Source organism: Leptonychotes weddellii, chromosome 8 (genome assembly GCF_054177405.1).
Source record: "Leptonychotes weddellii isolate Sample4059 chromosome 8, ASM5417740v2, whole genome shotgun sequence".
Taxonomy (NCBI): Eukaryota; Metazoa; Chordata; class Mammalia; order Carnivora; family Phocidae; genus Leptonychotes; species Leptonychotes weddellii.
The window spans coordinates 26813828-26825361 of NC_138376.1; the positions used below are offsets into that span (position 1 = coordinate 26813828).

Sequence of the window (11534 nt, forward strand, 5' to 3'; positions counted from 1 at the left end):
GAGGGGCTGGGCTTCCCTCCTCACCTCCCTCCTCACCTCCCTCCTTGCCTTCCCATTCCCCCAGGGGCTGTGCTCCTTCAACCGAGAGTACCTAACTACAGCTACCATATACGGAGCACTTTCCCTGTGCCAGCTCCAGGCCACGGCTATTCCAGGAGGTAGCAACTGTTGTTACCCCCGTTTTATGGATGAAAAAAAAAATTGAGGCTCAGAGAGGAAAGTCGCCAGCCCCGGGTCACACAGCTAAGGGGTGATGGAAATGGGGTTTGACGGCAGGCTCTCAGCCACGGTGCCGCTCTGCCTCAAAGAAATTTCACAGTGGAGCCCCGATGGTTGCCCCGCCTTCCACGTCCCCTCTGTTGAGAGGTTTGAGGAGCCGGCTTAGAGTACCAGGCACGGTCTGCTCACCCCTGGGTGCTGGGCCCAGGTCAGACTCCTCGGAGCGTGGGGCAATCACCATCTTGGGCAGCCCTGTCTCTTGGCCTTCGGCCTCCTGATCTTGGGCCTCCTTGGTTTCCTCAGCAACATGTTTCTTGTGACCATGTTTCTTGCGGCTGGCCTTCTTGTCGTGGGCTTTCTTCTTAGGAGCTGTGTCCCCCGGTGCCCCAGGGGATTCTGCGGGCTTGGGGAGGCCCTCCTTCCCCTTTGCCTTCCGGCTGCCCTTTTCTTTGGGCTCCTCAGGGCCTGTCCTCAGAAAGAAGTTTATAAAGGTCTTCAGCCAGCCCTGCTGGCCCCACCTCTGGGCCTTGTCCTTCTTAGTGTCCTGCGGAGGCCTCTGGTCACTGGGGAGAAACTCCCTGGCCTCCTCCAGGCGGAGGGCTATGGCCATGGTGCCCTGAGCCTCCACAGACTGAGCTGGGCCCTGGGGACATCTGGTCCCGTCGCTCGCCGTCCGATGCAGCACCCGCCTGTAGGGGGTGGTGAGAACGGGCAGGGAAAGGCACGGGCAGTCCCATGACTCTGAGTCCTTCTTGGGGCCACGTGACCTGTCCAGAGACCTGGCTCTTCTCCCCGACAGAGGCTTCTTCGGTTCCCGCGGATGCTCCATGGCACTATGAACAAAGCAAAGAGTTCCCTTACAGGAGACCTACCAGAGACGCCTCAGTGGGCTACCGGCGCTGACCCGCGCTCCGAGCCACCCTGCCCGTTCGTGTGAGTGACAATCAACCCTCAAAGCTGTCGTCTCGTTTCAATTCCTCAACAGTCCCGGGAGGGAGGGCTATCCTCGTCCCCGTTTCCCAGAGGAGAAAACGAAACCATGGAGGTCATGCCCCAGATGTCACAGCTGGTCGGCAACTCCCCCAGGGTCTCCAGAAGGAGCACAGCCTTGCCAACACCTAGATTTTAGTCCACTGAGACGGACTGACTTCTGGCCCCCAGAACTGCAGGGTGATTAATTCATGTTTTTCCCAAACCTCTGAGTTTGTGGATCTTGTTATAGCAGCGATAGGAAACTAATAGAGCTGGAGCCAGGGCCAAGTCCTGCGCCTCGGGCACCACTGTCCTCGTCTGAAATACGCCTGCGACCTGCCTGTAAGACTATTTCACAAGACAGCTCAGTAAATGGCAACACTGCTCGTCCATTCGCTTGGGCCAAGGATTTGAAGCTGTCCCTGGTTCCTTGCTTTCTCTTGCTCCCCACATCTGAGCCATCAGCAAAGACTGTTGGTTCCATAAAGCACGTCCAGACCCCAACCCGTCTCCCCACCTCCTCCACCACCCTCTGGGTTGGTCTAGGCCCCAGTTCTGCTCATCTGGGCTACTGCAATCGCCTCCCATCTGGTCCCCCTGCTCTGCTCTTGTCCTCCTCCCAGCTTCTCCCCTCGGCAGCCACGGGGACTCGCCCTAAGTTAGATCACATCACTCTCTTGCCTCCAACAGCTCCCCTTGCACTCAGAGTCAAAGTCAAAGTCGTTACAGTAGCCAGCAAGGCCCTGTACAACCTGGTCCCATAATCCCTCTCACCACCTCTCATCACTCACTCCACTCACACAGCCCTGCTCGCTGCCTCAGCGCCTTCACACGGGCTGTTCCTTCTTTCTAGAACATTCTTATGGTCTGTTCCCTCACTTCCTTCATGGCTGTGCTCTAATGTCACCTTCCTAGAGAGGCCCTCCCTGTGCACCTCCCTCCCACCATGAGCACATCCTCTCCCCCTTTACTACATCACGTTACGTAGTATCACACCTCTGTGTGTGTCATTGTTATAGTCTGAGTCTCTCTTCCTTCCCTCTGTTTTGCGAGGTCTTGTATCCTGAGCACCTAGCACTCAATAAGCCCTCATTCAATAAATGAATAAATGTACAACACAAACATTTAGCAAACTATACAATGCATAAGGTATCTTTGGGTGCGTAGTTAACATAAAGTAAACATATCTGGACCGGTCCCATCTTAGAACAGTGGGGGCCCTTCCTTGATCCATCCAGAAGGAAGCAGCTGCCCATGGAAAAGATGACGGAAAGAATCATCTCCTCCTGGCAGCATTTTAAGCAGGCCAGGCTGTGAGCAACGCACCTAATTTGTGTGTCTTTAATCCGAAACTCCTGTGGCTTCCAATTCTTCCAAAGTTGTTCAGAAACCCTTTGCCCTTTGGTGGAAGTTAAAAGAAAAATAAAATATGGTCTTGAATCCCAAATCTGAGCCCCCAGAGATTCCTATGGAGTTTAGATACAGGGACTGCCTATTCTACTTTGTAATTATAGCCTTATTATGCATTTACTAAGTATTATTTAGTGTATTACATATTCATGAATTACGTATTTACATCATATGTCCTGCGTTTACCAACTAATTCATTACTTTATTTTTTTAAGATTTTATTTATCTTTTAATAAGATAAAGAGAGAGAGAGGCAGGCAGAGGGAGAGGGAGAAGCAGACTCCCCGCTGAGCAGGGAGCCTGATGCGGGGCTCGATCCCAGGACCCTGGGATCACGACCTGAGCCGAACGAAGGCAGATGCTTAACTGACCGAGCCACTCAGGTGCCCCTAATTCATTACTTTAAAATGTGCTCTATCACATGTCCAGCTTAGAGGCGCAAATAACAATCTATAATTGCAATTCCAGATGTGCGGGGATCCATGTGAATATGAAGAAAATACATGAAGAGAGAGAGGACAGGCATGGGGAAATACAGAGAGATTTGAAGGTGACTATAACATTCAGGATGTCTTCCCTCCTTCAAGCACGGGTCTGGGGAGGAGGGACTGGGAAGGGTGGCCAGGGGCCCCAGGTACCAGCAGCGTGGCTGGGCATCCACACATGGACAATCTTGGAGGAAATGAGAAAAGGGGCTGGGGAGGAAGCAGGCCATTTGGAAGGCTTTATTTGTTGTCTAATGTTCCTTAAAAGGAACATCTGAGTTACACAAAAACTTTAGCACTCTGCCTGTACCTTATATGGAAATTAACGAATGCTCTCAAAAGCCTCGAAGCCTGTGGTTGTGCGGTTGAAATGCGGTGTGGGGTGGGATAAGCAGAAGAAATCATAGAAGAAAATATTTCCTTTCTTCTCATTTATGTCTTTCAACAACATTCAATAAGCATCCACCAAGTACCAGAATTACGCTCGGTGCTAGGATACAATGAACGAGATGCAGGTTGTACCCTCGGAGAGAATGTTCTGGTCTTCTTCGGATGGGCCCCACAGAAAGTGGTGGTGACGGTAAGGGCCTATTCCCCGAGAGCCGCTCTCTCTTTAGCAGCACACGGTCTTAAGATAAATTAGGTTGAAGTTCTATTTAATTTAAGATCTAAGCAAGCTGAGCCAGAAATATTTACTGAGTGGTGTCAGGGTTCTCTGATTTTTCCATATATTGCTGTGGTCAGGGCCCATTGGATGGGGTTGGCCGAGAGGCTGTTCGATAACAAAACCACCAAACCAGCAGAACACAACAGAACACCCTGGTTTGGCTCAGCCCCTCTTCTTCCTGCACTAACTTGGCTCCAGCGGTGGGGGGGGGGGAGGGGGGGGAGGGAGGGGGGGCTGGAAATCACAGGAAGGGTCGGAGCATCCTTCCCAGCTAATGGGAAAAGAGGCACAGTAATCTGTTTAAAAGCTGTCATTGCTATGGAAACGGTCTCCACCATCACTGATGGTCACAGTGTCCTCCTACTGCATTCGAAGGACACGCTGCTACTTCTCATCAGAGCATCGGTACAATTCCACCAGGCAATGGTGTCCTTCTTGATGTTTTCTCAAGGAAACTGCCTTGATGTGGCCACCCCCCCACCCCAGAACAACAATGCCCTGAGTCTGGAGGGAAGCGAGTAACACAGCCCCAGAAGCTGGCTGGGAGAGGCCTTTCTGAGTGTTTCTCCAGAGAGGAGAGACTCCAGGATCTCCCAAGGCCTCCTCATTCCAAATCCACAGACCCCATCCTCCCTGAAGGGGCTACAGCATTCGATACGGTGTTCACATGGTCACCCTGCTTCCTTGCCACTCTTTCCTCCCTGGGCGGCCATGACCCAGCTCAGCCCGGCCTCCTCCCACCTCTCTGACCACCACTTCTCCTCTGTGACGCTCCAAAGATCCTGTCTGCCAACGCTAGCAGAGAGTGGGGAGAGTGTGGCTGGCCCAGGAGGCCAAGCCCAGCCACCCCCTGGAGACACCCTGGAAGAGCCTCCCTTTGGCCAACGTGTCCTCAGACTTTTAATGTCTCTAAGCCCTGACTGTGTTTTCTCTCTTCCTCTCTCTCTCACACACACACACACACCACACCCCAAATTCTACGTGTGCTGAAGTTAAATCTTTCCAGAATTTCTAATTGTAAAATTCTGCCAGTCTAGAATTCAGCAAAGCAAGACTTTCTCTTTCCTTCCTCCTTTTTCCCATGTTCTGTGCTCTGCCTGGGGGTCCACCCACACTCGGCCTGGTGGGGAACTCCACCCTGTCCTGGATGTACGTCCAGACCAGGAACCCCAAGACAGCAGCAAACCCTTATTGCAGGGAACCCCAGCTGCTCTTGTAAACTCGTTTATGGCCCTGGTAGAAAGCAGGCTTTAGAACAAAGTCCCAGCCTGCTCCAAAACCCCCGAGTGAGGTGCAGATCACAGCACTTCTGATAAGACGTGATCCAGGCCAGTGATGTGTTCACAACAACAACAACAACAAGCCACCAGAGACAGTCCGCGGAGCTGACCTTGAGTGACTAGGGAGCAGCAAGCTTGCCAACTTCTCAGCGTGCTGCCATTTTTGTTTTATTGTCTGAATGAAACCTCATCTGTGCACTATTGGATAATTCATTGCTCAGGCTCCGTTACTATGTAACTGCACCAGTTCACAGAGAGATTCTGGGGCTCCCCTTCTCCCCCACCCTGTGCTTCACACAATAGATAGTTAACAAATAGGGGCAGCTCCGAGGGAGCGTGTGCATGGCGCCCACGTGGGGGCTCAGGGTCAACACCCAACAGACACTCATGGCCATTGGCTGAATGTTTGTGCCCCACTCCCCGAAGTTCGCCTATTAAATCCTCACCTCACTGTCAGAAGGTGAGGTCTTTGGGAGGTGATTAGGTCGTGAGAGCAGAGCCCTCATGAAAGAGAGGAGCTCCCTCACCCTTTCTACCATGTAAGGGCCGCTGGGAAGGTGACCATCCATAGCGGCCCTCACAAGACACCAAATCGGCTGGCGCCTTGTTCTTGAACTTCCAGCCTCCAGAACTGTGAGAAATAAAGTTCTGTTGTTTAAGCCGCCCAGTCTGGGGGCCACGGCAGCCTGAATGGGCTCACACATTCACGGGTCACAGAAACATACTCTGACACACATAAACCTATGTGGATTCGTAACACTGTGTTGATTTTTCTTAAATCAAATGCAAGGGAATAATTGAGTCTACTTGCCCCCACAACACCACCACTGCCGCCCCCCTCCCAAGTTAAGAGAATGGACCTCAGCCTGCCTGGTTCCCAGCTGGGTCCACCCTGCCTGGGCAGTTCTCAGCGTTTGCAGAACAAAGAAGCAATACACAGATAAGCGTAAATCCAACCAGTCACCTGTATACTGCCACAGAGCGTCCAGAATGCCCTTTGAATCGGGCCCAGATTCAAAGCCACGGCCCCATGACGCCGACAGGCTGGTGGTGGGAAACGGAGTCCCTGAACAGTTGAGAGACTTGCCTGGGCACCCACAGCCGGGAAGCACAGTGAGTTGGGGCTTGAATCTACCTCCTCGAATTCTAAATCCTTCCTTCTCTCTCCTACACCAACTGGCCTTCCGTAAATGTGAACACACACACACACACACACACACACACACGTGTGCTTGGTATAGACGCCTGTGCCCCAGAGGCAAAGACTGTAAACACCAGGAGGGGCTCACAGACCCCTGAACTAGAGCCAGTCAGGAGGCTGGAGGGTCAAGGGCTGCACCCTGAGGTCACGCTTGCTTCTCACTGGCGTAGGCAGCCCCATGGACACTCCAAACTCTTGGCATGGGAGCTGTGTCCATCCAAGTTCAAAGCCTTCAACCTGGGCTCCCACAGTGATGTAGGTCCCCTCCAAAGCTCACACACCCCCCACATGCAGTGTAGGGAGGGGCCTCCTTGGGGAAGACCCTCCAGCCCCACTGGCCAGACTCAAGTGGAGGGCGAGGCTGTCATCTTTTCTTTCAACACTAGACCCATCCTCTTCCTGTGCCCACCTCTCAGGTGTTAGATGGTAACAATTCAAGGTGTTTCTTCTCCTTTCTGGGGTTCCTCATAGGTTCCAGGAGCCAGAAGGGACCTGAGAAGGATCTAGCCCTACCTCTTGTATAGGACTCCTTTAGGCCACATTCCTGGCAGGGAGACTTGCAACCCGTATTGGAACACTTCCTGCAGTGGGAACTCACCACCCTCCAAGGCAGAGCTTTCCACTGTCAGCCAGCCTCTATTTTGAGGGAAGTCCTCCTTAGACTGAGCTGAAGTCACCAGCGGCAGCCCTTCACACCTGAGGGGAGGCCGCGTCACCCTTTGAGTCTTCTCTGTCCCCATCCATCACCCCAATCACCCCAGTCACCTCAAATCACATGGTTTCTAGACCTGTCCCCCTCCTGGGCACCCTTCCCTGGGTATTCACCTGCTGGTCCTCGTCCACTTCAAAACGTGAGACCTAGGCCTGGACAGGGGCTCCAGCCAGGGCCCAAACCCCGGCAGAGCTCGATGGGATCTTTGCATGAAGCCTCCGACCACAGGGCATCTAAGAAGCCACAGGGCACCGTTGGGGGTGCCAGCTCTGTGTAAAAGGGTGGACTTTGACCATCTGCCTGTTCCTTATCGTCACCGCCAAACACACTGATGCCTGGTGCCTGTTTTCCAAAAGGCTGGGCATTGGCATCTCTTGAGGATCTTTCAAAACCCAAAAGAAAGAAGTACCTAATGGTGGAACTTCAGGCACTATGATACAGCAGTGGGGCAGACTTGGGGCAGGGGTAGTGGGGTCATCATTCCTAAAGCTGGAAAACTCCTACGATAACCACCACTCCCCTCGATCCAACACAAGACTGTGCTCGGCTGACGCCCCATCCCGTCCCCACCCCATCGTGTCGTCTATCCAGGACCACAGGCAATGCGATGCTATCATCCCCCCTCAAATCACTGTCAGAACAGCAGGCCACCAGAGCTCTTCCATAAGATCTCCCTGGCCTTGGACTAACTTTCAAGAACTTTAAACTGATAGAAATTGAATCGAGCCATGGGTAATAACAATACCTCCTATTTATGTCAGGTTTCCCTTTACTATGTACTTTCACATAAAGTCTCTAACCTGACCTCTACAACATTCAATAGGGAAACGAGCAGGAGAGGTGGGTAATGCTGCTCCCATTCTATGGATGAGAAAACTGAGGCCCAAGAAAGGGGACTTCCTCACTCAAGGTTGCTCTGCTAGTAAGTGGCAGGCCTGGGATTTGAACCCAGCGCTCGTAAGTCCAAGTTAGTCCAGAGCTCTTTGCAAGACGCCTTTGGAGATTACTTCACTGAAGTCTGCTCTGCCTTTCTAGAGTTGAAGAAACTGAGGCCTAGGAAAAGCCCAACAAGCTAGAAGCAGAATTGGGGTTCCACTCAGAGTTTGAGTCCTGGGTCTGCCCCTACTTTCAGGACCCCAAGATACCCGCTACTCCAGCCCCCTAAGGAGAGAGTATTGTTCAACTCACCTCAGACCACGGAAGTCCCTGCTGTCGCACGACACCCTTGGCCAGGACCTCCAGACCAGGGGCTCTGCGTCGGGAACCCCCGCAGTGTCTGGGTACCACTTCCTGTCGGCTGGAAGTTGGACCGAGGGGGTAATCCCTCTAGCTTGCCCAGGGAGAAGATGTCGCTATTGCTGCTGCCAGTTTCCAGTGTCTCAGAAGATATTTTGGTCATGATCACGTTTATATCGTAACTCCCAGGAGCTGAGCTCATGGGCGGCCAATCCAGAGAGCCTAGGGTCAACCTTTGCAGGTTCTGGCCTCGCCCCGTCCTATCACATGTCTGCTTCCTGCTCTTCCAGCAATAGGAGGCTTACCTCAGCTACCTGGGGAAAAACAAACAAACAAACCAGTTTCATTTAACGACTTCCCTATTATATCCAAACAGCAACAAGAAACCAATACCAGAAAACAACCTTGGACCTGGCTGGAGGAAAGCCAGTCCATGGAAGAGAAAACAAGCCCTTATGGGAAAAGCAGGCGGGGGGAGGGGGGAGGAGGAGGCGTTTCATCACCTTCACCTTCAGCTCTCCCGGAAGAGGGAAAGATCTGAAAAGAAAGGTCATTGAACGCAACACATATATTCCTTGAGTTGGACGAAAAACTCAGAAGGAGGATGATGAGGAACATGTTTTCCAAATCCCGCTACCCTTGGAGAGGGTCGCCATGAATCTTGACAGAACATTCAAAGAAGTCTTAAAAATTCACATTTTTCACTTTCTGTAATGCCTGAGATTTTTTTAGAGAGTTGATACATGTTTATAATCCAAAAGAGAAGAACCAGTTTTAGAAACAAAAGCGAAAATAGGCAGAAATCCAATTCTGTTTAACTGACGCCGGGAGGCATCGCAAAGTAAATATTGAAAGCACCCTGCTTTGGAGGCGCCCAGACCTGGAACCATATGCCAGCTGTGTGACCGCTGGCAGGGAACACAGTGTCTCTGAGTTTGTTTCTCATTCAAAAACTAAGTAGTCACCTTAGAGGGTGACTGTAGGGCTAAATGGGATAATGTTCCTAAGGAAAAGAAGAAAACGTACTGAGTACCAAGCCCTTTTCTCCACCCTTTCTTTTTTTTTTTTAGATTTTATTTATTTATTAGAGAGAGATAGAGGGCAGGAGAGAGCATGAGCAGGGGGAACAGCAGAGCGAGAGGGAAAAGCAAGCTTCCCCCTGAGCAGGGAGCCTGGTTTTGATCCCAGGACTCCAGGATCATGACCTGAGCTGAAGGCAGACACTTAACCAACTGAACCACCCAGGCGCCCGTCCATCCTTTCTGTGTATTAAGAATGCCTAGCACCTGGAAGTGCTCAATAAAGGGCCAATATTTTACTATTGGTAGCACGTTTACTAACATTTTATTCATTCTGCCAGCAAATAGGTTTGGGATCCAGCTATGTGCTGGGCACTGTCTCAACATTGAATTTAGAGGATTGATTAGCCCAAGAGCTGACCCAGGCTTCAGATAAGGGTTAAATTATGTCCTCCTCCCTCCAATTTTTTCTTTTCTTTTATTTAATGAAACTGTGTTTTTTAAATTTTTATTTTATTTTATTATGTTACGTTAGTCACCATACAAGACATCATTAGTTTTTGAAGTAGTGTTCCATGATTCATTGTTTTTGTGTAACACCCAGTGATCCATGCAGTACCTGCCCTTCTTAATACCCATCACAGGGCTATCCCATCCCCCCACCCCCCCTCCCCTCTAAAACCCTCAGTTTGTTTCTCGGAGTCCATAGTCTCTCATGGTTCGTCTCCCCCTCCGATTTTCCCCTCCTTCATTTTCCCCTTCCTTCTCCTAATGTCCTCCATGTATTCCTTACGTTCCACAAATAAGTGAAACCATATGATAATCGACTTTCTCTGCTTATTTCACTTAGCATAATCTCCTCCAGTCCCATCCATGTTGATGCAAAAGTTGGGTATATCCTTTCTGATGGCTGAGTAATATTCCATTGTATAGATGGACCACATCTTCTTTTCTTAGCCAGGTCCTCCTGCAGCATGCATCCTGCGTGCTCTTTCTCATTCAGAGGTGAGTAAGCCCCGCCCAGCCCTCATAGCGTTCCCAGTGTAGTTGGGAAGAGAGACACACAGAAGCATCATACAACCAGGTGGGAGGGAGCAGGGAGTATTGTTTCATGGGTACAAAGTGTCAGTTTGGGTAGAGGAAAGAGATCTAGAGATGGCTGGTAGACTGGTTGTACAACAAAGTGAATGTACTTAATGCCACTGGGCTGTAGCCTTTAAAATGGTTAAAATGGTAAATTTCATGTTATGTGTATTTTACCACAATTGAAAAAAAAAAACAGATGGAAGAGCAGGGGCAGAACCAAGGGGGCAACGTCCGCGAACCTCCCCTGTGACCCCGTAGTCCATGCACGGGTACATACAGTCCCGGGCTCCCATAGGAGGGAGAGCCATCCTGGGGCCATTATGGGCATTGGCACCTTCTCTAGTCAGCCAGAGGGGCAACCTAGCCCTGGCCCTCTGCCCGTCAAAGACCAAGCCTCGCGCAGGGATCTGGGGGGCTCGGTCTGTTAAAGGCTGACTCTTGGTGTTGGCTCAGTTCATGATCTCGGGGTTGTGGGATCGAGCCCCGGGGGGAGTCTGCTTCTCCCTCTCCCTCTGCTCCTCCGCCCAGCTCGTGCTCACGCGCTCTCTCTCTCTCTCTCTAAAATAAATAAATAAAATCTTTTTTTTTTAAGTGCTAATTATTTCAAGACAGAGACAGCAGAGCATGAAACCAATCACAGGCCTTTCTGAGTGCCAGTCACACGGCCATGGAGGGGACTCTGGTGGGGACAGTTCCCTGTCAGTGCTGTGATGAAAGAGGACAGAGCGACGGAGAGGGGGAAAGTGAGACAGAATATTTTTTGAAAGTCTCATTTAAGTATCACATACAGAAAAGTGCACCAATCATAACCATACAGAATTTTCACAAAGAGGAAATTTAGGTGTGGAACCAGCACCTAAATCAAGAAGCAGAATCCCAGCAGCCTGGAAGCCTTCCTCGTGCTTCTCATGGGTATCCCAATCAGAACTTCTAACAGCTTAGGTTATTTTGCCCATGTGGGGGCTTTATGTAAATGGGAACCAGAGTGTATGTTTTCTTTCACGGCTGGCTTTTCTCTCTTTCACGTCTCAGCCATAAGGTGGCCTGTAGTGCGATTGTAAATTCTCTGACAGACAACGCCAAGTGTCAGAGAGGATGTGGGGGCCCCAGAACTCTCCTAAGCTGCCGGAGGGAGCGGAAACTGGGTGCAGCCACTTTGGAAAGTTGAGTGGCATTGTCCGCTGAAGCTGAGCAGACACCCACCCTCTGACGCGGTACTTCTATTCCTAGATACAAACGCAACAGAA

General features: G+C 51.0%; 1 protein-coding gene across 5 annotated transcripts in view; it reads right to left on the reverse strand.

Annotated features, from left to right (window-relative positions):
* BNIP5 (BCL2 interacting protein 5) overlaps positions 1 to 8542 on the reverse strand; it is a 21889-nt gene extending 13347 nt beyond the window's left edge. The window contains exons 1-2 of one of the 5 annotated variants that reach the window (XM_081828091.1): positions 8135 to 8542; positions 391 to 1052 (exon numbers count right to left, since the gene is read on the reverse strand). In XM_081828091.1, coding sequence (XP_081684217.1) covers positions 391 to 1048 — 658 coding nt within the window. In that variant the 5' untranslated portion in view covers positions 1049 to 1052; positions 8135 to 8542. Of the gene's footprint in view, positions 1 to 390; positions 1667 to 8134 lie in introns of those variants that run through there. The other 4 variants (XM_081828088.1, XM_081828090.1, XM_081828086.1 and 1 more) reach the window with 4 other exon arrangements.
* Between the last annotated feature and the right edge of the window lie 2992 nt (positions 8543 to 11534).